General features: G+C 37.5%; 1 protein-coding gene and 1 long non-coding RNA gene across 2 annotated transcripts in view; one reads left to right on the top strand and one right to left on the bottom strand.

Annotated features, from left to right (window-relative positions):
• The first annotated feature begins 5,464 nt into the window (after positions 1-5,464).
• Positions 5,465-7,381, top strand: LOC138032250 (BTB and MATH domain-containing protein 36-like). Its single transcript, XM_068879881.1, has one exon. The coding sequence runs from the start codon at positions 5,930-5,932 to the stop codon at positions 6,719-6,721; it is 792 nt and encodes a 263-aa protein (XP_068735982.1). The 5' UTR covers positions 5,465-5,929; the 3' UTR covers positions 6,722-7,381.
• Positions 7,382-12,381: 5,000 nt separating this feature from the next.
• The window catches only part of LOC138033127 (uncharacterized), a 30,192-nt gene continuing 15,604 nt past the window's right edge, over positions 12,382-26,969 (bottom strand). Inside the window, exons 2-3 of the long non-coding RNA XR_011128574.1 lie at positions 23,190-23,260; positions 12,382-15,064 (exon numbers count right to left, since the gene is read on the bottom strand). This is a non-coding gene — a long non-coding RNA (uncharacterized lncRNA). The remainder of the gene's footprint in view (positions 15,065-23,189; positions 23,261-26,969) is intronic.

Raw genomic sequence — 26,969 nt, 5'->3', positions numbered from 1 at the left:
TTTCTTTTCTTTTTTTTTTCTCATCATGCTTTTTGGAACTTCCATACATAGACATTGGCAGAAGAAAATACTCAATATTTTTGCATTTTAGTTTCCAACTTTTTCACCGCAAAACATTACCGGTCTAGATGCCGGTCCAGATGGGAAAATCGTGACCGCGGTCAATATCGATTTTAGCCAATCAAATTCGTGAATTTGGTAGTTTCCATTCCTTGTAAGACAGAGCAATATAATACCGGTAATGTGTCGTGCGAAATGCAAAAGAAGGCTCTCGCAGGTAAGTTGAGATCAATCACATCAAAGTTACTTAATTAGTTATTCGTTACTCGTATAATCTGTTTTTTTTTTCAAACTTATTTATTTGACTTCTTAATTATAAATGTTGCTTTATCATACGTGTCAAGTACTGGAAAACTTTTCATATAACGAATTATAGCAGATTGAAGCATTACAATGTAAGTTTTCTGGGAAATACAAAGTTATCTTTACCAATTTGCCGCAAAAATGAAGCAGATGAAAATTGAGGACCGTGGAAAGAATGCTTAACCATGATTATCCTGAATTATAAATCCTGTTTTCTTCAACACAACGGAAATGTTACTCTGGTTCTATTTTGAAGATACTTTTGAGTTATTAAGCTTCATTAAATTATTATCTTTTTCATATCCAACCATGTATGTGGTGACAAGTAAGGTTAAAAAAGTGACCATATCTTGACTCATTGTAAAACAAAAGTGGTTAAGGGCTTGTTGTTACGAGGTCAGGGATTAGGGGCAAATTTTTTTCCGGAGGCTTTACCATTTCTTACATTTCTGAATCTGACTACATATTACTTAATCTTTTGCAGCAGCTATGGTATCATGGCTACTAAAGATGTGAACTCAAGTGATTGATAGTATACTGTGGCCAAACAGAAAAAAATCATAAAGACCCTAATTGCGGAGCACATAAAGGCAGTGGCAGATTTTGATCAAAAATCCAAAGTTGCAAGCCATGTCCACCATTTCAGCTACAAAATGAACTTTGAAAACGTCAAGGTCGTTGGTTTCGAAGCCAATTACCACGAGCGACTTTTCCTCGAAGCCTGGCACTCTACTTTGGACCCGAACGCTGGAAACGATCATATCGTACTTCCAGAAGCCTACAAAGGCATCGCGCGAGCATGAATTGTATGGTCACGCGGCGCAAGCTTCCCGCTACGTTACTTTAATTGGGGAGCTTAAACGCGCGCGTTTTTTAAGGTTTTAAGACGCGGACGTCAACCAGAATAGAAAATTTCCCGTGCCAGGGCTGTGGTGTCTCCCAGATATTATACTAATTATCTCTAATGGATAAAAGATACTTGGAAATGTAAATGTGGTTGTGAGAAAACAGGTTAAAAGGGAAAACAGAACACACCCGGTTGGCGTCCGCCTCTCAAAAACGCGCGTGCTTAAGCTCCCTAATAGACAATTTCGATATATTAAAATTCAGTCCCAAACAAAAGGCATCAACTCGAGGCTCTGGGGAAAAATATAAGGATTTGTGTGAGTTTATTCCCCAGAGCCTCGAGATGATGTCTTTTGTCTAGGACTAAATTTAAATATATCGAAATTGGTCTATTAAGCTCGTGCGTTTTTGAGACGCGGACAGCAGCCGGAAGTGAACTGTTTTCTCTTTAAACTTGTCTTCACACAACCACATTTACATTGCTAAGTACCTTTCCTCCATGAGAGATAATAGATATAAAAATCTAGGAGACAGCACTGTCCTGGCACGCGAAATATTCTCTTCCAGTTGCCGTCCGCGTCTCAAAGACTGATGAAGGCTTAAGAATTAGCCGAAACGTCTGCTGAAAAATATCAAGAGTCAGTGGCAAACCTTTTTCCATAGAACTTATGATTTGGTTCTTGTTGTTGAAGATGACAAGTTTCATGTTCATGGTCAGATTTTTGGGTTATGGTCGCCTGTGTTCGACAAGATGTTTGTTGGAAAGTTTCGAGACAAAAGTAAGCGTGAAATCCCACTTCCTGGACAGAAAGCAAATGAAATTAAAGAGCTCCTCTTGATGATTTATCCATCCTTGGAAGAAAAAATAAGTGTCTAGGGCCAAATGTTTCTTTGTTCTGGAACTTTTCGGTGAATATCAAATTATTTCTGTGGTTAAAAAGTGTGAAGCTTTCATTGTCTCGATGGTCAGGGAAAAGACCTAGGATGACACACTGCAACTGCTTGTCTTTGGTCAAAAGAAGCATCCCTTTAAGGATCAGATAGAACCAGGCAATTAACTACAGATTGCTGAAGGAATTATCAGCCATTTGCAGAAAACTTGCAAGGTTGTGAAGAAAAAGGGATTGCAAGGGCTTCTTGATCTCAGCAGATCTCTGTATTCCCATATCAAGAAAAAGGTCCATGTGATTGATGTGCGAGACAGCAAAGACGAAACCACCGATTTATACCTTGAACTTGGATCAAGGGATGACAAAAACAAATTTACTCTGTCGTAGTGTCGCTAAAATTAGTGCACATGCAGAAAAAGTCCAGGAAGATCTTGAGACATTGCCATGAGGGTAGGTGTACAAGAATTGCATTTTGTTCCTTTAAATTATTGAAACATTCTGAATAACCTCTGGAGTAAATGGCAGTGCAAAAGGCTTTTGTCATTGAATCCTTACGCTTTATTGCCCTTGCGATGTGAGTATCGAGCATGCCAATGTTTTTGGGTCCTTGTGCTTGTACCGAAGCAGAGATTACGTAAAACAAAAGAAACAAAGACAGAAAACAAAGCAATTTCAAATAAAAACTAATCCCAAGTGATCAAAATTTAACACAATGCTTTCCGGTCCCCTAATTGAAAGACCTGCGTTTTTTCAACGCTCAAGTTTATTTGTGCACTAGATTTTACTTATGAGAAATTGAAAACAAAATATGCACAGTTTCTGGTCAAACAAAATAACTTCAAAACTAAACTAATGAATACTGGATGGCCATCATTGAACTCGGTAAATGAATGCCAGAAAATATTTTTTTAAGGCTATACTGTGCACACTCAAGTAATGTCAAAACTGAAGAACAAATTTAGTAAGCAATTGTCATACATGTGAAGAAAAATATACATTACTTTGAGGTAGAATCTGTACTTATTTATCGGTTTTTCGACTACTGAGAGAACCTGTATTCCAGCACTTGACAAATTGATAATTTTACGTGTGTTTCACCAATCAGCTGCTGACACGTCACTCGCTTTATTTTGCGCCATTCCTCTCTGCCACTCTATAGAAGCAATGAATAAATGTCTAAACGTTCTCCTTCTTTAGTTTTGGGTTGCATCTTTGTCAATGGATCCAAACAATATTCTTGCAAACTACAGTATGTTAAATTGTCTAGTGAAAGGTTCCTATCGTTTACCGACGATGATGTGGACATGTTTTTGGAAGCTGAAGAAAGCAAAATACTCTCGTAGACAGATTTGATTTTAGATTTAGTGGTGGCATTTTCTGGTCTCCGAAAATGAAAACAGAAGGCTTGAAGATTTACCACCACCAGAGTTACATGCGTATCTGAGTACAGTACATGTAGATTTCTTTTGTCGGTAAGAAAAAAAAGTCTGGTGAAGAGTACGAAACTCTCAGACTGCTTGTTATTAAACAAAAATAAACTATAAACAAAATAACTAGCAATTTCTAAAAGAAAGTGAAGCGCTGTTTTTAGCTACGCACGCGCGTAACCTACACACACCATAACTAAGACACACCCGTCAGCTGAAGGAATCAAATCTCGATCAAAAGTAGGGCGCGCAACACACCGTTTTGTGAAAATACGGCGTAAAAGTCGCACGAACCGGAAATGTAACCTGCGGAAAAAATCAGTCTTTGTCTCAAAAATTTTGCTCGTTACCTATCTTGATATTTTGTATGCACGTATCATTCACGATGGCACTTCAAATAAATAAAGTTTCGGACAAGTTATATATTATCTAGTATAATTTTCTGTGAAGTATAAATCGCTGTTTTTCTATGTATCTTAAATTCTACTGGATAACTTTCTTTCGTACTCTCTAAGAAGTTAAAGAATTTAGGGAGATTTGCAGCAAAGAATTAAAAACAGTAGGTCACCGACTTAGCTGTTCAAATAATCTTCAAAAACTGAAATTTAGAGGGACTTTTTGTGGACCTGGCGTGTTGCCATGGTAACCGATATGCCGTCATAAGTAGCCTTAAAGTATTACCCAACAATAGAGTTGCAAAGATACACTATGAAATATCGTTTCACAAACACTATAGCAACGAAAAACCCTTTCGAGCCTCCTTAATTATTAAAAAAATATAAATAATCAATATTGTAGAAAGCAGGAGCTCATCTCCTGAGAAAGGACATGTTTACAGGAATCAACAAAATACCAATCGTCAAATTTAACAGTAAGGTAATATGAAATACGAAACGAGACAGACATGAAAACCGCTGAGCATGTGTACCGTGAGCTCGTCTAGTGAACGTTTATCCTGCTATTTAAGGCAGAGAGTTCGTTGGTTTTCTACTATGCACCGTGAAGTTTTTCTCTGGGTACTTCGGCTTCCGCCTCTCCTCAATTTGATTTGCGTTCACGACCTTCGGGTTAGATCATCGTTGCTCTACTGACTGAGCTACAAGGTCAGACGGGAGCAGGCCGTGGGAACTGAAGACCGTGGGAACTGAAGATGTTAAAGTCACGGCCTCCTCCCATCTGACCTTGTAGCTCAGTCGGTAGAGCAGCGGTGATCTAACCCGAAGGTTGTGGGTTCAATTCCCACCCTGGTCAGAGTTTTTCTCTGTCCTTGTGTGGGCCCATTTCCCATTAGTAGGGCTAACGCTTACAAGGTCCATATGGGGTAGAGAACTAGCACTTCATATTACACTCTAATCAGTTAAGGTAATTCCCTTGAAATTGTTCTACTATCGAACTTTTTTGGAAACTTGGCATAATTGACATTCATGATATGAACATTTAAAAAATACAATAAAAAAATGGGGTCACCGTGCTTGTTTACGCGTCAGCAGGCTTTTAAAATGGGGTATTTTTACTGGTTGCGCATTAAAAACTCGAATCACCTTCATACAGAATTAAGTCTTGGTTACTTGAAAGACACAAAATTTATTTTGAAAATACAGCCTCTTTTAATCACATAAGCAGTATTGCTTCCTTTACGCCGTTTTGATTGCCTGGTCGTGGAAATAGTGCACTCTTTGGGACAGTTCCGTGGTTAGCTTGAAGTCCTCACCTTGGCCAAAATACACCCAGTACGGAACTGTTTTCCACAAAAATTCATGTTCTACTATCAAACTTTTTTTCTTCTTCAAATATGTTTTTTATTAGACTATTCTTAGCAAATACCTGGAAAAAAATCGGGGGTCACCGTGCTCGTTTGAGAGAAAAGGAGCATTTATTTCGCTATCGGGCTTAGTTTGAGGGAAATCTCTTACGTTTTGTACGTGCACGTGCTCATGTGCGCTCGCTAATAACGCAAACATCGTGCGCAACAGGGATGCGCAATGCAATACTAAGGAATTACCTTAAGTCTGTTAAATAACAGTCTAGCTGGAGCATGGCACTGACCTCAGTACCATACATACATCTGACATCAAGACACCATGCATGAGAACTGCTAATTTACACCTGATTCAAAATTGAATCGAAATAACAATACTGAGACAGATTACAACTGATGAATGGACCTTACATGGAATACTAAGCAATGAACGCGTTCAAAAAAAAAAAAAAAATCTTACAACCTAGTATGGCCACAGGACTCATGTTTCCAATTTCCTTTTCGCTTAACGTCACGTGGTCGATTTTTGTGACATTATGATCTTGCATTTATGACATCTATGTTGAGCCCACCAAAGGAACTAAATCATTACTCCAGATATTTCGATTAAATTTAACAGTCCTTTAAGCGTCCAACTACACACAATGACGGCTACAAGTTACCCTCCACATTTCTCAGAGCCTTGGAAGTTCAGTGATGTCGTTCTTGTTGTTGAAGATCAAAGATTCCACGTTCATCGAGGTGTTCTTGCCTTTTGGTCTCCTGTCTTCGAGAGGATGCTCAGCGCAGAATTCAAAGAGAAAGTTAACGCTGAAATCTCGCTTCCCGAGAAAAAAGCAAGCGAATTTGAGGAAATGTTGCAGATGATGTATCCATCCCTAGAAGAAAAGTCAATCACTCGAAGAAACTGCTACTTCCTGTTTGAACTTGCTCACGAATATCAAATAGATTCCATTGCTCAGAAGAGTGTTAATCTAATGGTGTCTATGGTCAAAAACAGGGAAGAGTACGACGTGTTGGGTATGTTGATCTACGCTCAAAAGTACGAAATAAAATCTCTAATATCGACTTGCATCAATGAAGCACGTCGATTAACTTTACGGGGATTAAAGAAACATGAAAAGCGTGACCAAATCGAACCAGACAACTATTTGCGGATTGCTGAAGGGATTATAGAGCGCCTTGAGAAACAATGTAAAGATGTAAAGGTTACGTGCCAGAAACAACTGAAACAAGCGAGTAACAACCTTTATAGACATACCCTTCCTAAACATGACTCGTGGGCCTGTCTCGGCTCAACGAATTGGTGGTCAACGGATGCTTACTTAAGTGAGATAAAACGCGACGTCAACAAGCCCGGCGTGGGCTGTGACAGTCTTTCAGTTGTTGCGGAAAAATTGCTTGAAATAAATGCTAAAATAGATTCCTTGGCTTAGTTTTGTCTGTGAAAATTGCCCGTGTTGCAACACTCGGCAAATGGTACGCTTTTGACAACTGCGTTCAGAATTTGAAACAAGAATAGCTGGCTGCAAAACCCTTAAAGCCATGAATACGGTGCAACAAAAACAAACAAACAAGAACAATTTTTGTTATTGTCTTTCAATTTTACATTTGAAGTCCTGCATAACCCGCAGATAGCATAGATGCGTGTTGTACATTACATTTCATTTCACTGGTCGTATTTTAAAACCTATAGCTATATATATAATTATTGAAATGAAGTAAACAGTATAAAAGAACATTAGTGAGTAATGAAGTTAGTTCATTGATGCCAGAGAAAAGAATCAAAATAAATACTTAAAATAAATGTCATCGCCGATATACCTTAATGTGACAGCGCGATGCAGTTATGAGTCATATGTGGTTATTTGAAATTTGACTATGTGACTGCGTGAAGCAGTTCTGATCAACACAGGCCCGGCCAAATTTCACCCTTGCTCATCACAGTAGCTCAGTGGTTGAAGCATCCGTACTAGATTACGGAGGGTCGTGGGTTCAAATCCCATCTGGGGCTCGGGATTTTCCGAGGTTTCCATTTGATCCACAATATCTATCACCTAAAATTAATTAATTAATTAAAAGAAATTGCTTACTGTACTTGTCTTGTGTTTTCGTTAAGATTTTGTTGTACACTTCCCTTTCGAAATCCCTTTTCTGTTAGTATTTTCCATACAAAATTATTTTTACTTTTTTTATTCAGGCTAGTCAACTTTAAGATCATATAGATTTCAGCGTTTTTGTGCTTTCATCTGTAATTTGGCCTTAGGAAAGTCATACATCAACGTTCTCGAATGTAATTTCACTCGTACTTTTGCCAATTTGTCCTTTCTAAATTTCTGAGGATTTCTTTTCTCCTTCTTCATTTTGTTAATGTTCATTTCCTTTTCCTTTTTAGTTTTAGCTGTCGGCGAACATTTCAAATTAAGTTAAGTTCATTTGTCCTGAAATTCAGTAATCTTTTACTATAGGCGGTTTGCACATTTCGTCATCGCCGCCATGTTGGATGACCCAAACAAGAGATTTCTCATTGCCTTATTTGTTCATCATTCAGGACTTGTACATTTGGTCATTGTTGTCTGCGTCTCTAGGGATTGATTGCAAACCAAGTTCAATCAACCAAACCAACCAAAACCAGGTTTTCTTGAAAGAGATTTCACAGTGTTGATCCCCAATAGAAGATGACGCATTCATAGAATGGTAGTAAATCACTATTGGTTAATTTGTCAATTGATGGTTTTCGCCTGACGTCACAGCAGCCATGTTGGTACAGAGAACAATAGAGAAAAAGTCTTTTGGGATTTTGACTGTATTATAATGCAAAATATGAGCCATGATTTGCTATTGTTTTGTGCACCAACATGGCCGTCTCATCACGTGATTGAAAACCATGTATTGACAAGACCGGTTTGCAGGCCTCGTGCTTCCCATGATTGGCATCAATTGTACAGAGGGTTGAAGCCGGATATTGTTAGATAGTTCACCAATGGTTAATGTAACATGGTAAGTATCAGAAATCATTTTGGAGACTTTAAATCCCTTCTTCGGAGAACACGCAAATAAGAACAAGCTTATGAGGTTTCGCATCTCAGAAGCTGCATAAGCAATGAGGATAAGTACTTACTTTGTGAGTTCCCTCTTAACACGTGATCTCTTCGGATCACGTGACAAGAGGTGATTGAAGACCGCTGGACGGTGGTATCCGCCATCCCTGTTCTAATCCTAAGCTCCTGAGCTTAATTGCTTTTATTGGCATGTTCTCCAAATATAGGAATTACAATCGCAATATTTTTACCGGAGAAGGGAATAAAGAAAATGAGTTTTTATGCTAATATCTGAAATTACTTTTGGACTGCGTTGCATGCTGCAAAGGCTATTTGTATCTACATCTGTTCTTCCCATGATTGCGCGCGAGTCCACGTTCACTCTTACTGACAAACAAAGCCTTGTGCTTGAAATAACGGTGCAACCGGAGCCAGTAATAGATTTTAAATTATTTTTACTGGAATAGGGCCTGCTCTTTTACCGCCTATGCACCTTCCTGGTGCTTTTAGCTTTCTAGGTATTTCTAGTGAACTTCTTTAATTAACCTTAAATTTCTTTGATGTTATCGTTGTAAATGAACTTCATTTATGCTATGGGTACAATAAACTGTTGTTGTTGTTGTTGTTTGTTTTTTTTTTTTTTGCTGTGTAAGTAAAGCCATCTTGGTGTAGCCTAGTTTGACTTTCATTATTATAATGATTTTAAAAGTAAAAAAAAAAATAATAACTCATCAAAATTAATAAAGTGCACAATAATTAAGTGCACAATTCTCTCCCAGAGGCCATCTTGCCCTTCTCAGTATTTTGTCATTGTGGGATTTCGTATCCTGGTATGAATAAGTAATGAGAAACGTATAATGAACCCTCAAATGATGGACGCCTGTGGAGGCCAACGTCAGGTTATTGTGGACTTGAGTTTCAGATCGCTCAAGCTAATGCGTAGTATTGTCGCCTTGTTTCTTAGATGGTAAACAGACTAGTCGTAAAGTCAGAAATAGGCACGCATTGTGTACGTGTGGTAGTGCAATAACATAGCGCTGAATAATTGTAAACTGAGCTGCGTTTTCTCTTACAGGATATTCTAGTTGTCTTTGCGTAACATGTAAATCTAATAGTACACGATATTGTTTCGGTACCGTATATCACTATAGTGCCATGGTAGATGTCTCAGGTAAATAGTCCCTGAGAAGACATGTGGTTACTAATAATATACTAAACCCCAGAAAGATTGAAGAAAATAAAAGGCAATCGAGAAACATTGGCTTCGAGGCTGACCTGTTGGTCATTCTCAAGTTCCCGTACGAAGTCTTTTTCACCACAAGTTTGAGATTGCACTCTGAGTGTCTGACAGCTTTCTATGACAAAAGTTCACTAAAGTTAAGCCATGTCCGGCGGGGTTACGACTTGCCGTCAGAAAAATAGGACCGAAAGTTCTATTTTACCGCTCAAAAATGAAGGTACAGATTTTGTTAGCCTGCTTTATGCAAAACAAATATTGTTGCAAAAGTAAATAAATATTGATACACAGTTTTTTAGGAAGAGCAGAAAGTGTCGATCGAGAATAAAATATTTTGTCATTAGCAACAAAATTTGCGACATGAAAATAACTTAAATTTTAAACCGAGAATGTAAAAAGTTACCATCAGCGAAAAACATTTTGGGGTATTTTTGCTATTGTACTTTTGGATGCACAGGTAAATCGCAAAATCGAAAGTGACATCGAATTCTATGTCAAGTTATCTTGCATGTTTACTCGCGAAGCAAAGGCTGCATCTACGTCAAAATAATGGCAAGACAGCGGGTTTTTGTTTTCGGTATTTTTGTTTTTTTTTTTTTTGAGTGTTTTCAAGATTGACAAGAAATGTGCGAATTCAAAACAAAGATCACAATCGCCCAACTCTAGAGGTTGACCATTGTTTCTGCAAAGTTAAAAATTTACTCTCCTAGACGGGGTTATTTATCACCAGGTAATTCCATCGTTTTGGAAATAGCAGCTGCTTTATTATTCATCAGCGTCACAAATTCTTGCCGATTTGGGGGCTCATTTTGTTGAAACTCAAGCAGGCTTCCAAGAGACCTGTTTATGTGCGTGAGTTATGCACGCCTTGCGGGCTTGTTATCACCATGGACTTTCACTCACTCAATCACACAGTCACTTACTCGTACAACCGGGTGACATTGTGTGTAGTGCACCACTACAAAAACCGTTCTTTTAATCAGAGTTTCCACATTGGATAGAATAGTCACGAAGGTAACTTTGACCAACGTTTCTAACAAATGGTCACTGTGCGTGCAGGACAAATTTTTGAGCGCCACGTCAAGTTAGGAACACCAAACTTCCGGTTGCCGTCCATTGCTTGAAAACGCTCGTGGATAAATTCACCACAGATGTACATAATTTAGGTTACCAGATTAGCACACTGCATATATTCCAAGCAGGTGTAGGATCTGCTGTAATATAAATTATTATAATGATAATCATGAAAATGATGATTAAAGAATGCCGCTCTTTGAAATACAAATCTAACAAATTGCTCGAATTGCGCGAGGGACTCTTTTTTTGATTTATTAAGAGAGGTACGATCGTCCTGGTGGAGTGTATTCCTATATGGTAAGGACTGTTTAGGATCACATTGACTGACGTTTCGTCAAACCGAGTGGAAGTCATCTTCAGAGTCAACTGATTTGTGTAAAGTCGGTAGACAATATCAACACTGTGGTCGTTGATGTGATTGGTCAACTAAGTGTGACTTTTAGTGGTCATTAGTGCGTGGTAATGGAACAATGACTTTATTTTTGGAGTCCTTTCAGTCGTAGACAGAGGAAACTAAATAAACATTGTAGCTCTGTCAACGAATTTTTCGTTAAGGCGAATATTCTGTTACCATCAGCCAACAAACGTAAGCTATAGTTTTATAGACATTCTTCAACCGACTTACGTCATCTCCAGTGTATGTTACTGAAATAACAGTTTGGCTGGAGATAACGAATCTCGCCCTTCACCTTCTCGCCGAGATGGAATATATTTCCTTTAGCACGCGAAAGATAGTCGAATCATCTTCCTAAATTATAATGTACAACTGGTTCCTAACCAGTCTCCTCTCGGTTCGTTATTTTTTAGACCAGAAATTGGAGCATCGTCAATCTGTTGCTCCAATTTCCGTTCTGTTGTTCCAATTGCTGTTGAGTTGTTCCAATGTCCATTCTGTTGCTCTAATTTCTGTTCCAAATTCCGTTGGCTTAATTTCGGCTCTGGTGTCCTAAATTCTATTAAAGTGATTCAATAAAATGAACGAGATCTTCATAACAGAATTTCACTGGAAAACTTGAACCATTTACAGACTTCAAAAAAGTTGGTAAAATCTCTGTTAAATGTCCACATTTTCTTTGTAAATTACAATCTCTGTAAATTTGCACACTTACAGAGATTTTGTAACTCCATAAAAAGTCTGTAAAATTTAACACATTTTCGTCCTTACGATGACATAAAATGAGTACAAAATCTCAATAAAATCTCTGTAAATTGAAGGAAAAATTTACAGAGATTTTATGCGATAAGTACAAAATGTCTGTAAAATCTCTTTACTTTCTCTGTAAAATTTACAGGAGAAAAAATCTCTGTAAATCCATCCATATAAAATGTCAGTGTTATCTCTGTAAAAAGTGAGTGAGAAGAATGCATGAAATGTCTATAAAATGTCTACAAAAACCCTCAAAAAACTGGAGGGGAAAAGTATGTGAAATGTTTTTAAAATGTTGGTGTTTTAGTGCACAAAATCTCAGCAAAATGTTCACAATATCTCTGCAAATTAAGTATTTAAAACCTGACAGAAGGCAGGAAATGTCAATAAAATGTCTGTAAAACTGGAGGGGTAAAGTATGTGAAATATTTTTAAAATGTTGGTGTTTTAGTGCACAAAATCTCAGCAAAATGTTTACAATATCTCTGTAAATAATAGCATTTAAAACCTGACGTAAGCCAGGAAATGTTAATAAAAAGTGAAATGGATGAAAGGTTAGTCGATTTTACGTAGAAAAAAGAACAAGTTCTAGAGTTTGTGAATGCCTAAATTTTTATTTCAAATTTAAAAATAATCATTTGTTTACATTACTTTCAATAGAATCTAAGTGTACAATAAAATTCTTGCAATAAGTTCAATAAAATAATTCAATTAATAACATGAGTTACCATGGCAACTTTTTCTACCGTGCCAAAATGGTGTCCACTTTCGAAAAAACCCACGTCCTATGATTGCGATTTGTCAACCATGATTTATAGCTGATGAAATGGTACAATGTATACTCGTGAAACTTGGGAATAATTCCCCTTGTGTTTTGTCCAAAATCAAATAATTTTTCTTGCCTTAAAGGCTTATGAAATTATTTGATTTTGGACAAAGCGTGTGTGAAATTATTCCCTAAATTCACTCATCACTATTTGATAACCCATACAAATTCATCAAAATAAGGAATAAAATATATGCAAGGGATTTCATTATTATTAAATAAGTATAAAAATCTGGCTTATGTTACCCCAATTACAAATATAGTTTTTTAGAAATGGGTGCGGCTTATCTGCGGGAAGATCAGAAAAAGGCTGCCTCTGGTGGCCAGTTTTCCATCTTTGCATCCAATTTCATGCCTAGTTGCATGTACTAAGCTACAAACGTTCCGCTCATATTCTTGTTGTAATGCAAAAAAAACGAAAGGCAAAACTGTGTTTAAGAAATTCCTGTCAACAAATACCAGAAAAAGATCAATCATATGTCCAAGTTGGTAAAAACGATGTTCATTACATTAAAGTGCTAAAATTACGTTAAAGTATTTTCCGTTTCAATATTAGTGAATAGTGAGTTAACGTTTAATGAACAGTGGATGAACTTGACTTCTAAAGACTAGACTTTGGATTTCTTTTGTTTTCTGTCAAAAAACTTTTTTCCGTAAATTTCAGCTGGTAAGGTCAGGGTGCAGCTTTCCTCTGGGTTTACAGTTCACCTGCCAGTTCAGTTGGGTAATACTAGCATACTAAAACAAGTTAACCACCTGGATTACCTGCATGGGTACACCTACTTTTCAAGTTACATCAAACTGTATGAGGTGTGCCACCCGCCAGTTCAGATGAAAAATACTACAAATTAGTATACTATGACAAATTAACTGCATGGTTAGACCGAATTTACAAGTTACGTCGAACTGTATGAGGTGCGCCACCCACCAGTTCCGATGAAAAATACTACAAATTAGTATACTATGACAAATTAACTGCATAGTTAGACCGAATTTACAAGTTGCATCCAACTGTATGAGGTGTGCCACCCGCCAGTTCAGATGAAAAATACTACAAATTAGTATACTATGACAAATTAACTGCATGGTTAGACCGAATTTACAAGTTACATCCAACTGTATGAGGTGCGCCACCCGCCAGTTCAGATAAAAAATACTGCAAATTAGTATACTATGACAAATTAACTGCATAGTTAGACCGAATTTACAAGTTACATCGAACTGTATGAGGTGCGCCACCCGCCAGTTCAGATGAAAAATACTACAAATTAGTATACTATGACAAATTAACTGCATGGTTAGACCGAATTTACAAGTTACATCCAACTGTATGAGGTGTGCCACCCGCCAGTTCAGATGAAAAATACTACAAATTAGTATACTATGACAAATTAACTGCATGGTTAGACCGAATTTACAAGTTACATCCAACTGTATGAGGTGTGCCACCCGCCAGTTCAGATGGCCCTATGCGCCTCGTTGGCTATTTACCATCTCATTTCCAACGCCCGCTCATGGAATAATTGTTAATTAAACGTTTACAACATGGCATCCACGCGTGGAAAACGACAGAAAGGTCTTTCGGAGTTTAGTTTTCAACCAAAGCGTCAGAAAAGCGGTAGCGAGTGAAAATCAATGAAATAGCACAACCTTCTTTCCTTTTGCTGAGTATTAAATAAATTGAGCAGGCGCTGGCACGCGACAGCGATCGATACGATCGTCAAGTTAAGACTTGAGCTCGCTAGCCCGTGCAGGGGCAGGTAACAAAGTTACCTGCTATTTTTGGTTTTTTACCTCCTGTGCAAAAACTTAGCAAGAACCCTGATCAATACTATGACAAATCAACTGCATAGTTAGACCGAATTTACAAGTTACATCGAACTGTATGAGGTGCGCCACCCGCCAGTTCAGATGAAAAATACTACAAATTAGTATACTATGACAAATTAACTGCATGGTTAGACCGAATTTACAAGTTACATCCAACTGTATGAGGTGTACTACCTGCCAGTTCCGATGAAAAATACTACAAATTAGTATACTATGACAAATTAACAGTCACAGTGAAACCTTTCTTGATTTTTGTCAAAAAACTTACAGTATATGAACAGAGAAGTCACTGATTGTTGTAGTGAATATTTCTCCCTTGTATTCACCCAGTTCAATGTGAGAGCATTCGACTCTTCCATAATTACCTGATGTCTGGAACAAACTTACTTGACCCAGCTAAAACAGTTTGACCTAATAATGTTCACAAGGTATATCCAAAATGGCAATGAAACCTCTACCCTCCCAAGTTTTGACACAAAGAAATCAATTATTATTCACAATTGCATCACAATTTCCAATCAGCACTGTCTGTTTCTTGCATCTCAGGAAATTCCCTCCAATTAAATTTCAATGCTCAATTTCCTTCAGCACTGCATCTTGTGGTTGAAGTACATGAAAGCCCTGGAAAAGAGTCACACCAGTCAATCAATCAATTTATATAATTTCATAATATCATCTTCGAAGAATGTTGTAACAAATCACTTTGCAATTCATAAGCAATGTTCCTGTGTAGGTGAAACTGAATAATGAAGCTAAGAGCTAAAGGAATTATTGCAAGAAACTTGTATCTTACCATGACGAGCTTAGGCCGACAAAAATATATATGCAAATGAGCTTACGGTGATTTGAAATCACCCTTAGCTAATCATTAAGTGTAACTCAAGAACTCATTTCGCAAGTTTACAGTGTAGGTGTCGCAGATATCGCATCAGAGTCTGCTTCTGACATATTCAGTTACTTTTTTTTACACCTTTTAAGTCACAACGGAGAAGCATAAATCCACAAAACGTCATTCAGGGAACGTTTTCCAGAGACTTTGCCCTGTGTCGTGTGGCGTGCAGCAATTCCCGTGAGGATTTTAGAGTAATTCTTGCTCGCACAATTCTGCAACACTGTGGCAAATACGCATAACTCGCTTTTTGAGTTCACTTATTTTCAATTTACATATGCTTTGTATGTACAAAATTGGGTCTGCCTTCAGATAACATACAACAGTCCAAAACTGGACTGACTACCCAAGAGAGACAGAACTCATTAGTACAAAATAATAATTATTACAAAATTGGTTCTGCCTTCAGATAACAACAGTCCAAACTGGACTGACTACACAAAAGAGACAAAACTCATTAGCACAAGATAATTATTATTACAAAATTGGTTGTGCCTTCAGATAACAACATTCCAAAACTGGACTGACTACCCAAGAGAGACAGAACTCATTAGCACAAAATAATCATTATTACAACATTGGTTCTGCCTTCAGATAACAACAGTCCAAAACTGGACTGACTACCCAAGAGAGACAGAACTCATTAGCACAAAATAATAATTATTAGAAAATTGGTTCTGCCTTCAGATAACAACAGTCCAAACTGGACTGACTACCCAAGAGCAAACAGAACTCATTAGCACAAAATAATAATTATTAGAAAATTGGTTCTGCCTTCAGATAACAACAGTCCAAACTGGACTGACTACCCAAGAGCAAACAGAACTCATTAGCACAAAATAATAATTATTACAAAATTGGTTCTGCCTTCAGATAACAACAGTCCAAACTGGACTGACTACCCAAGAGCAAACAGAACTCATTAGCACAAAATAATAATTATTACAAAATTGGTTCTGCCTTCAGATAACAACAGTCCAAACTGGACTGACTACACAAGAGAGACAGAACTCATTACCACAAAATAATAATTATTACGAAATTGGTTCTGCCTTCAGATAACAACAGTCCAAACTGGACTGGCTACCCAAGAGCAAACAGAACTCATTAGCACAAAATAATAATTATTACAAAATTGGTTCTGCCTTCAGATAACAACAGTCCAAACTGGACTGACTACACAAAAGAGACAGAACTCATTAGCACAAAATAATTATTATTACAAAATTGGTTCTGCCTTCAGATAACAACAGTCCAAACTGGACTGACTACACAAGAGAGACAGAACTCATTAGCACAAAATAATAATTATTAAAACATTGGTTCTGCCTTCAGATAACATACAACAGTCCAAAACTGGACTGACTACCCAAGAGAGACAGAACTCATTAGCACAAAATAATAATTATTAGAAAATTGGTTCTGCCTTCAGATAACAACAGTCCAAACTGGACTGACTACCCAAGAGCAAACAGAACTCATTAGCACAAAATAATAATTATTACAAAATTGGTTCTGCCTTCAGATAACAACAGTCCAAACTGGACTGACTACCCAAGAGCAAACAGAACTCATTAGCACAAAATAATAATTATTACAAAATTGGTTCTGCCTTCAGATAACAACAGTCCAAACTGGACTGACTACACAAGAGCAAACAGAACTCATTAGCACAAAATAATAATTATTACAAAATTGGTTCTGCCTTCAGATAACAACAGTCCAAACTGGACTGACTACACAAGAGAGACAGAACTCATTAGCACAAAATAATAATTATTACAAAATTGGTTCTGCCTTCAGATAACAACAGTCCAAACTGGACTGACTACCCAAGAGCAAACAGAACTCATTAGCACAAAATAATAATTATTACAAAATTGGTTCTGCCTTCAGATAACAACAGTCCAAACTGGATCGACTGACTACACAAGAGAGACAGAACTCATTAGCACAAAATAATTATTATTACAAAATTGGTTCTGCCTTCAGATAACAACAGTCCAAACTGGACTGACTACCCAAGAGAGACAGAACTCATTAGCACAAAATAATAGTTATTACAAAATTGGTTCTGCCTTCAGATAACAACAGTCCAAACTGGACTGACTACCCAAGAGAGACAGAACTCATTAGCACAAAATAATAGTTATTACAAAATTGGTTCTGCCTTCAGATAACAACAGTCCAAACTGGACTGACTACCCAAGAGAGACAGAACTCATTAGCACAAAATAATAGTTATTACAAAATTGGTTCTGCCTTCAGATAACAACAGTCCAAACTGGACTGACTACCCAAGAGAGACAGAACTCATTAGCACAAAATAAAAGTTATTACAAAATTGGTTCTGCCTTCAGATAACAACAGTCCAAACTGGACTGACTACCCAAGAGAGACAGAACTCATTAGCACAAAATAATAGTTATTACAAAATTGGTTCTGCCTTCAGATAACAACAGTCCAAACTGGACTGACTACCCAAGAGCAAACAGAACTCATTAGCACAAAATAATAGTTATTACAAAATTGGTTCTGCCTTCAGATAACAACAGTCCAAACTGGACTGACTACCCAAGAGAGACAGAACTCATTAGCACAAAATAATAGTTATTACAAAATTGGTTCTGCCTTCAGATAACAACAGTCCAAACTGGACTGACTACCCAAGAGAGACAGAACTCATTAGCACAAAATAATAGTTATTACAAAATTGGTTCTGCCTTCAGATAACAACAGTCCAAACTGGACTGACTACACAAGAGAGACAGAACTCATTAGCACAAAATAATAGTTATTACAAAATTGGTTCTGCCTTCAGATAACAACAGTCCAAACTGGACTGACTACACAAGAGAGACAGAACTCATTAGCACAAAATAATAGTTATTACAAAATTGGTTCTGCCTTCAGATAACAACAGTCCAAACTGGACTGACTACCCAAGAGCAAACAGAACTCATTAGCACAAAATAATAATTATTACAAAATTGGTTCTGCCTTCAGATAACAACAGTCCAAACTGGACTGACTACACAAGAGAGACAGAACTCATTACCACAAAATAATAATTATTACAAAATTGGTTCTGCCTTAAGATAACAACAGTCCAAACTGGACTGGCTACCCAAGAGCAAACAGAACTCATTAGCACAAAATAATAATTATTACAAAATTGGTTCTGCCTTCAGATAACAACAGTCCAAACTGGACTGACTACACAAGAGAGACAGAACTCATTAGCACAAAATAATTATTATTACAAAATTGGTTCTGCCTTCAGATAACAACAGTCCAAACTGGACTGACTACACAAGAGAGACAGAACTCATTAGCACAAAATAATAATTATTACAACATTGGTTCTGCCTTCAGATAACATACAACAGTCCAAAACTGGACTGACTACCCAAGAGAGACAGAACTCATTAGCACAAAATAATAGTTATTACAAAATTGGTTCTGCCTTCAGATAACAACAGTCCAAACTGGACTGACTTCCCAAGAGAGACAGAATTAGTACAAAATAATAATTATTACAAAATTGGTTCTGCCTTCAGATAACAACAGTCCAAACTGGACTGACTACACAAGAGAGACAGAACTCATTAGCACAAAATAATTATTATTACAAAATTGGTTCTGCCTTCAGATAACAACAGTCCAAACTGGACTGACTACACAAGAGAGACAGAACTCATTAGCACAAAATAATAATTATTACAACATTGGTTCTGCCTTCAGATAACATACAACAGTCCAAAACTGGACTGACTACCCAAGAGAGACAGAACTCATTAGCACAAAATAATAGTTATTACAAAATTGGTTCTGCCTTCAGATAACAACAGTCCAAACTGGACTGACTACCCAAGAGAGACAGAATTAGTACAAAATAATAATTATTACAAAATTGGTTCTGCCTTCAGATAACAACAGTCCAAACTGGACTGACTACACAAGAGAGACAGAACTCATTAGCACAAAATAATTATTATTACAAAATTGGTTCTGCCTTCAGATAACAACAGTCCAAACTGGACTGACTACACAAGAGAGACAGAACTCATTAGCACAAAATAATAATTATTACAACATTGGTTCTGCCTTCAGATAACATACAACAGTCCAAAACTGGACTGACTACCCAAGAGAGACAGAACTCATTAGCACAAAATAATAGTTATTACAAAATTGGTTCTGCCTTCAGATAACAACAGTCCAAACTGGACTGACTACCCAAGAGAGACAGAATTAGTACAAAATAATAATTATTACAAAATTGGTTCTGCCTTCAGATAACAACAGTCCAAACTGGACTGACTACCCAAGAGAGACAGAACTCATTAGTACATTTAATAATTATTATTACAAAATTGGTTCTGCCTTCAGATAACAACAGTAAAAAATGGACTGACTACCCGAGAGAGACAGAACTCGTTAGGGTAAAATAAAAATGATTAAAAAGAGACTGGTTGTGCCTTTTGATAACAAAAGTCAAAAACAGACTATCACATAGAAGAAATTATTTAAAATGCAATCTGTTTTGCAATAATAATTTAATATTATAGATACTTGAAACTGATCAATGTACTTCAGGTCTGGTATCCACCCGTACGAAAATTTGTGGCCTGAATGAGCGAGATTCGGGCCCGATTCGGGCCATAAAGCTGTTTTTAAGGCAAGAACTGAGCGAGGGAAAGCGAGACAACCATTTTGTCGCGCTTGTGCGACTGAGCCAGACATTAGTTTGGTTCGATTATCGCCGATAGTGTGGCGTGAGTGAGCGAGAAACGGTGAAACCCCAGTTTATTCATTTACGCCGCAGTAACGAGACATTTGTCACGCTGTATTATCGGCGAAACTCAGGCTGCTCACGTGTTATTCGATACTTAAGTGCTCCCTACTTGTTATTCGATAAGAAAAGATTAGTAGAAATAGATCAGGGATAGAGTACTCAAAAATGCAAATCAGTTACTTAACTCTGGCTGTCGTTCTAATGTATTATATTATTATTTCTGTACGTGTAGTCCGTCCCCGGGTAAAAGGTGAGCAAACCATTTTTTACCGCTCTGAAATTTGAGCAAAAATACGTATATGGCTGGATATTTTTTCCAAGTGATACATTTAGCGTGATACCCACCCGCATCCGGAGAGGTAAGTTCAAATAGCTTAGCACGTTCAGGAGAAGCAATCTACATGTACATGTAGCTACCTCAAGACAGCATTATCCTGCTTGCCCAAAACAGAGGATAATTTTTTAATGATAGGAATTGCTTGTCGCTGGACGGAAAACCTTTAATAGGGAAGAGTTTTGGTTATCGATAATTAAATATTTGTAACCGCTTTTGGCGCGCGTTTCGGTTTAACGTAACTGTGCATTTCACCAAACATCTGAATCTCTACACAGATGCAGAGCTTTTTCTTCCCATTTAGGACAGTACCGGTAATCAACCAGATCAAAAAAGCATTTATTTGCTCAAATTTAGATTGCTGGAAACAATTTTCTCTTTTATGAAATAGATTTTAAACAATGTATGAAGATTTAAAATAAATGAGAAATTAGGAACGACCTCGCTATCTGATCACAGATCACTGTGGAAACCTGGCTACTAACATGCCTACCTTATTATGGACACTTTGAATGACTTCAGTCGCATTTTGTTCTATGCTAAAAGCTGGTACATTCTTTTTATTTAAGTTACCTTAAACTGAAACATGTTTCTGTCTTACATGATTGTCCACGCAGTGATGACAAGGGTCATGTTTACCGCAGTTGGTCTCGGTCGAGAATCGTTCGCTTACTTATTGGCACGGAAACTAAAGATAGTATCTTTCGAATAAGGATATACTCAGTCTGTTAACCCTTTGGTTGTAACCACTAAAAATGTGATACAAGAATTATTTTGTCGATACACATTTGTTATTTTGCTTCCAGTATCAAAACAAGTCCACAATGACGCCGTAAGTCACGCAAACAAAAAACAGTGGTACTGTCTATTGGGGTGGGGGGAGTGGCAGGCAGGGGATTTTCTAGTTTATAATTTATAATGGCACTATTAAAGTAGGCATAGTTTCAATTATGGCCTATTTTGTTTCTGTTTATACTGATTTCAATGTTTCTTATAAATAATGCGTCAAAGTACCAGGATAGCGCGATGTACCCTCACCCCCTGACAGATGATACTTCATATCCTCATTGTAATAAGCTGAGAAATAAGCTTGTGAGTCAGATAAATACGGAGAAACTTACAGAAAATCACTTATGTCTTACATGTAAAACTATTCAGTCCCCTATCAGGCATCATAATAAAATTGACCATCTACGGGCATCCGTTTACTGTTTGCGTGACTTACGGCTAAATTGTGGACTTGTTTTGAAACTGGAAGATGTGTGCTGACAGAAGAATGCGTGTATCACATTTTTAGTGGTTACAACCAAAACATGGACTCTTGCTATAACCAAAGGGTTAACAGACAGAGTTTCTCGTTCTCCGAAAGACCCTATCTTTAGTTTCCGTGCCAATAAATGCCACTTTTTTTTCTGTCGCGCAAGGTCGCAGAACATTCAAGCTTCTCATGGCGTTGTGTCTGTTTAAACTTTAAAATAATCGTGTGAGGAAACAACATACAGCGCCCAAATCTCTGAGTAGCGGGTTTCTTTGCCGTAATTACCGCTATTAACAAAGGGTCTTAGTTTTCGTACGAAAACTAAGAGCGGGGTTGTAGTTTTCGTACTACGAAAGCTAAGACCAGGTCTCAGGTCTTAGTTTTCGTAACACCCGAAATTATAAGCCATAAACTAACATCACGCCCATAAAAATGTATTGTTCATTAGCGTGATTTTTGTTTTTTTATGGACCTGAATCTCGCCCGTTTATCGCTCAGAATATCGTCCAAATGTCAGAGTAGTACAAATGTCCCGCTCCATTCTCGCTCATTTATCGTTCAATTTTTATCGCTCCTGTCAGCCTGATTATCGTCAGGCTCTGTATCGCTCATCAGCGAGACTTTTTATGGCCCGAATCTCGCCCGCGTCTCGCCCAGAATTTTCGTACGGGCAGCTAGCAGCCTAAGGCTGTATTCTGTCTATTACATACTGTATATGTAGTGTGTTTCAGTCTGACCTCTACTCAAAAACAACAAACAGCACTTTCCTATGCTGAATTTCTCATTGGGCTAGCTCCGGGGCATTGAGGTACACAAGCAACCCCACCGTGACAAGGTATGGACTATGAGGTGGTTGCAAAGTACAAAATGATCAGAAAATCGTCTGGCATTACACAGAGTAAACTCCCAGGAGTCAATCGGTTTAGTAAAAATTTACAAACTAACAAACAAAACAAATGACAAATTATCCTAATGATCTTTTGCTTATTAGCTTGGCTCCACATAACAAGCTAAATTATGCTTCACAAATTATTATTATTATTATCATTATCATTATTAGGACATGTTGGTCAACTTTGTTTTCCATGCTCGACTGGTTATTTCATATCCAACAAGCCTGAACGCAATAATATTGTTTTATTGAAAATGTCCCCAAAATAGAGAGAAATCTACTGACTTCATTGTGTAACTGTATATTTTCAGCTGACATGTACCCTTTCCATCATTTTGTAGAGCATGGAATATTACCTCATATACCAGGATGGCAGGGCCAATGAAAACTTCTGAATTGTATTACACAATGATAAAATTTTTAATATTTATTATGTTTATAGACATCACAAAATTTACATACAGTCTCACAAAACAATTTATCTCATTGGTCTCTGTGCAATGTACATGTATGTAGTGTTTCCATGGTACTTTTAAAAATACAAGTCAGAGTTTCCTTAAATAACAGTTACCTACCTTTTAGAAAAGTCCCATTCAAGACAACCTCCACCAGCCCTTTTTAGCTGCCGAAGACCTAATACATTGCCCTGAAACAAAATATGGACATATAAAAACCCTACAAGGTCAGCTTCATGACCCGACATAATGGTTATGGTAGGAGCTGTGGAATTCCTTGTTGACACCCTGGCTTCCAAACTTATATGGAAGCCTGTGACAACATCCCAAAGTGTCCACCTTACCAAACTGACCATTTTGTACATGTAATAAAATCAATAATAATTATTTGTTGAATTTTTCATACCTTTTTATTGATAATGTCTGAATTTATTAGTGTTTGAAGGGTACAACTCAAAACAAATTTTGTATTTCACGCATAAATTTGCTCTTTTTTTGAGGGTGCCTGGGCATAAAGCACTCAAAGCACTAGCTTGTGAGATTTCCCATATCCAATTAAAACAGTGGAGCAATCATGCCAAAAATTGTCTCAAACGTTTTGAGATATAAAAATTCCTCAAGATGGCTTTTTCAGGGTGAGACGAAAATGAAAAGATGAGGTTGCCCTTCCGGCAAGCTGTTACTTGAGGTTACTAGCCCGAAGGTCTGACGAGCTGGCCCGACATTAAATTGTTCATAAAGAATAATCAGATGTATTTAAGGACGGTGCCTACTATTTAAGGGTATTTTTGCCCCGTTTCATGATTATGCAGGAAATGTAGATCTTAACAAGTGTTATGGAAATCCAAAAAGAAAATTGGGGTAACCACCCATTTTTCAAAGATAATTCATGAATAATATTTGTAAAAAGCTTTAAAATACAAAGCAATGTATATTTTCTCAAACTGAATCTTAATTATTTCTCAAAAATGCCTGGTTACCCGCAATTTTCTTTTTGGATACCAAGAGTATTTACTAAGATCTACTTTTTCCGGATAGTTTTAAGTCGCGCAATAACATCCCTGTATTAGTAAGCATCAACGGTAGGAAACCAGATTATCTCGAGATGCGCAGAATGTATGCGCAATAACAATAGTTTCCCAACGAAACGCACCTAAATTTCCGAGAAAATCCACTGCACTGTGACTTGGCTGGAATTTAATTAGACTGATTGTCTCGCACTGCACGCTGTCAGTCGGCAAAGATGGTCATTTCAAAAATATATTTCGGTCGCTATGTAAGCAGAAAACGTCATGACGTTAATTACGGACGCAACTAAAATGCGGCGCAAAACGTTGTCACGCTATGATAATTTGGCCTCATAACGTTATCATTTTCTCTCAGGAGCTTCTGCTACACACTTTGTGGTATAAAAGCTCAATTTATCATCAGAAAAGAGAAACCAACGGTGCTTGCCCATCGGGCAAGCTACGATAAGAAAACGCTAGCCCGACAAGTCATTCCACTAGCCCCGGGCTATCGGACAGCACTTTCGTCGCGCCCTGTTTTTGTGTATTGTTATGAATAGGCCATTTCCGAGTTCCTGTCTGCTTCCTCTTCAAAGCGAGTCTAAGTGCGAAGTCTTTGTGATGGTAATTAGGTCTACTTTACATATGAATGAAAACTAATTTTCAGGAGAAAAACTTCGCACTTAGACTCGCTTTGAAGAGGAGGCAGACATGAACTCGGAAATGGCTTATTAGATTAACAACCCGCTCCCTCCTGAGAGTGACACTTATAGATTTTACTCTGTCTAATGCCAGACGATTTTACTCGTCAATGGGGGCCTCTTCAGGGATGAATTGGTTAAGTACTCATCAAATAAAATTTGAGGTTTTGGTGGGAGAAATTGCAATATTAACTGCATCACAATATGATTGGTATATTTAGATGGCTAGCTCTACTACATAACAGTAGATGTACAGGGTTCTCCCTAGTTTTCAGCGCAACAGGTATGGCACCTTTTCACACCGGTAAAGCAATTGGTTAATGTTGGAGGTTCTGCAAAGGATAAGTGACTTCTGAGTGTTTGCAGGCGGTAATAAGTGCGCTTACAAGCAGTAAATTTTACCGGTAGCTTTATCAATGTTTCGTGAAAAATGCTAGTAATGCAAATGCTTTGGAGTAGTCTACTATGGAATACCCCAGAAGACAACTGAATTTTTTTTGTTAAGGCCCACATACATGTACATGTACATGCAAACAAGCAAGTCACAAGTAACAAGCGAGAAAGCTTGTATACCTTGTCATAGGAAATAGTTACATATCACCCTGCACAAGCAATGTGGAATACAGCCGAATATATGCTGTGCAGTTATTGACTGATTGGTTAAATCTTTTTATGACTTGGTATAAAGGGTTTCACATTACTGAACATGTGACATTGTTTGCACAAGGAGCCAGAGCCGGCCAAATTTTTGCGCGGCCCATCAAAGAAATTTGAACGCAAGGTTAAATTCCTAGAATACTTTTTCTCACAGTCCAGGAACGAAGGTGTGAAAAAGCAACGTGATCCCAAACCACACGTCAATAATAATAACACCGTAACTGTTCATTAAAGTTGTTAAGATTGAGATCACATAGTGCAGTATGACACAGGAATAAAAATAGTAACAGTAGAACCGAAAGAGTTAATTCTTCATGTGAATTGTTCCATGTCTGTTTATATTATTTTCTCGTCATCATGTCACACACCAGGCAGTTACTTTTAATGTTTAACTCCTCATTTCACAACAAAAGTAAATGCGATAAAGCCAGGCTTGCGGATTTGTTTAATCTAACAGCAGTACCGCTAAAAGAGAAGGCCTATTTTCGTCACAATGAGGAGATATGAGCTTCCGCGTTTACTGGCTTGACTGCGCGGGATAAAATTGCTTCAGTTGGGCAGCGTGCTGGCAGTCGTTGGGGAACGACAAGCACTGATCAGATCGAGAAGTCTTCTTAAATGCGAAGAGGGTGAGTGGTCGCATAGAAGAGAATTTCAACTTATATGGTGGCCCAATGTCTATTCGCAAGCAAAATACTGGACATTTGCGACAGAGATTCTTTCTCGGACACACTGCACTGACTCGTAAATTAACTCATTCATGAGGATTTGGCGTAGTAACTTTTAGGTCTAGTGAAGAACTTATAAAAAAGGGCACTCGAATTCTCCTTCCCTCTTTCTCCTCTGATGAAAAGACAATAAAACATGTGCAATATATAGGATATGCACTTTAAACAATAAAAATTGTCAATGTCAAGTGTTTGTCTCTCTGTAAAGAATTCTCTATAGGGTAGATATTGAAAGCTATTTTGTTCAGAAAATTTGTTTCATTCATAAAAGGAGTAATTTTCAATAATGTACATGTACAAACATTACCGTGACTTTCTTTAACTGATCTTGTGTTGCCTGAAAATAAACCTATAATGGTATGATATGAAACACCAAAAGTACCCATTGAATGAAAGTCAGAATACATGTAGATAGTTATAAACTGCATGACAACGACAGTGTCAGCAATTATTCGGTGCCCTTGAATTAAATTTGATTTTTGTCAGCCTTTTCAGGTGATCAGTTGTTTCTTTGTTGTACTTACATCCAGTGTAAGAAATATGGGAAACATAAAAATCCCAGTGAGTTAATAGATTGTATACCTCAGGTATATGCTACCCAAGAGGTTACAAAGTGAAATGGTGAAAGAGTGACTTATGGATTGTATACCTCAGGTATATGCTACCCAAGAGGTTACAAAGTGAAATGGTGACACAGTGAGTTAATAGATTGTATACCTCAGGTATATGCTACCCAAGAGGTTACAAAGTGAAATGGTGACACAGTGAGTTATGGATTGTATACCTCAGGTATATGCTACCCAAGAG

The sequence above is a fragment of the Montipora capricornis genome, chromosome 14, assembly GCF_036669925.1.
Source record: "Montipora capricornis isolate CH-2021 chromosome 14, ASM3666992v2, whole genome shotgun sequence".
Taxonomy (NCBI): domain Eukaryota; kingdom Metazoa; phylum Cnidaria; class Anthozoa; order Scleractinia; family Acroporidae; genus Montipora; species Montipora capricornis.
This window is presented reverse-complemented; position numbering and strand designations above follow the sequence as displayed.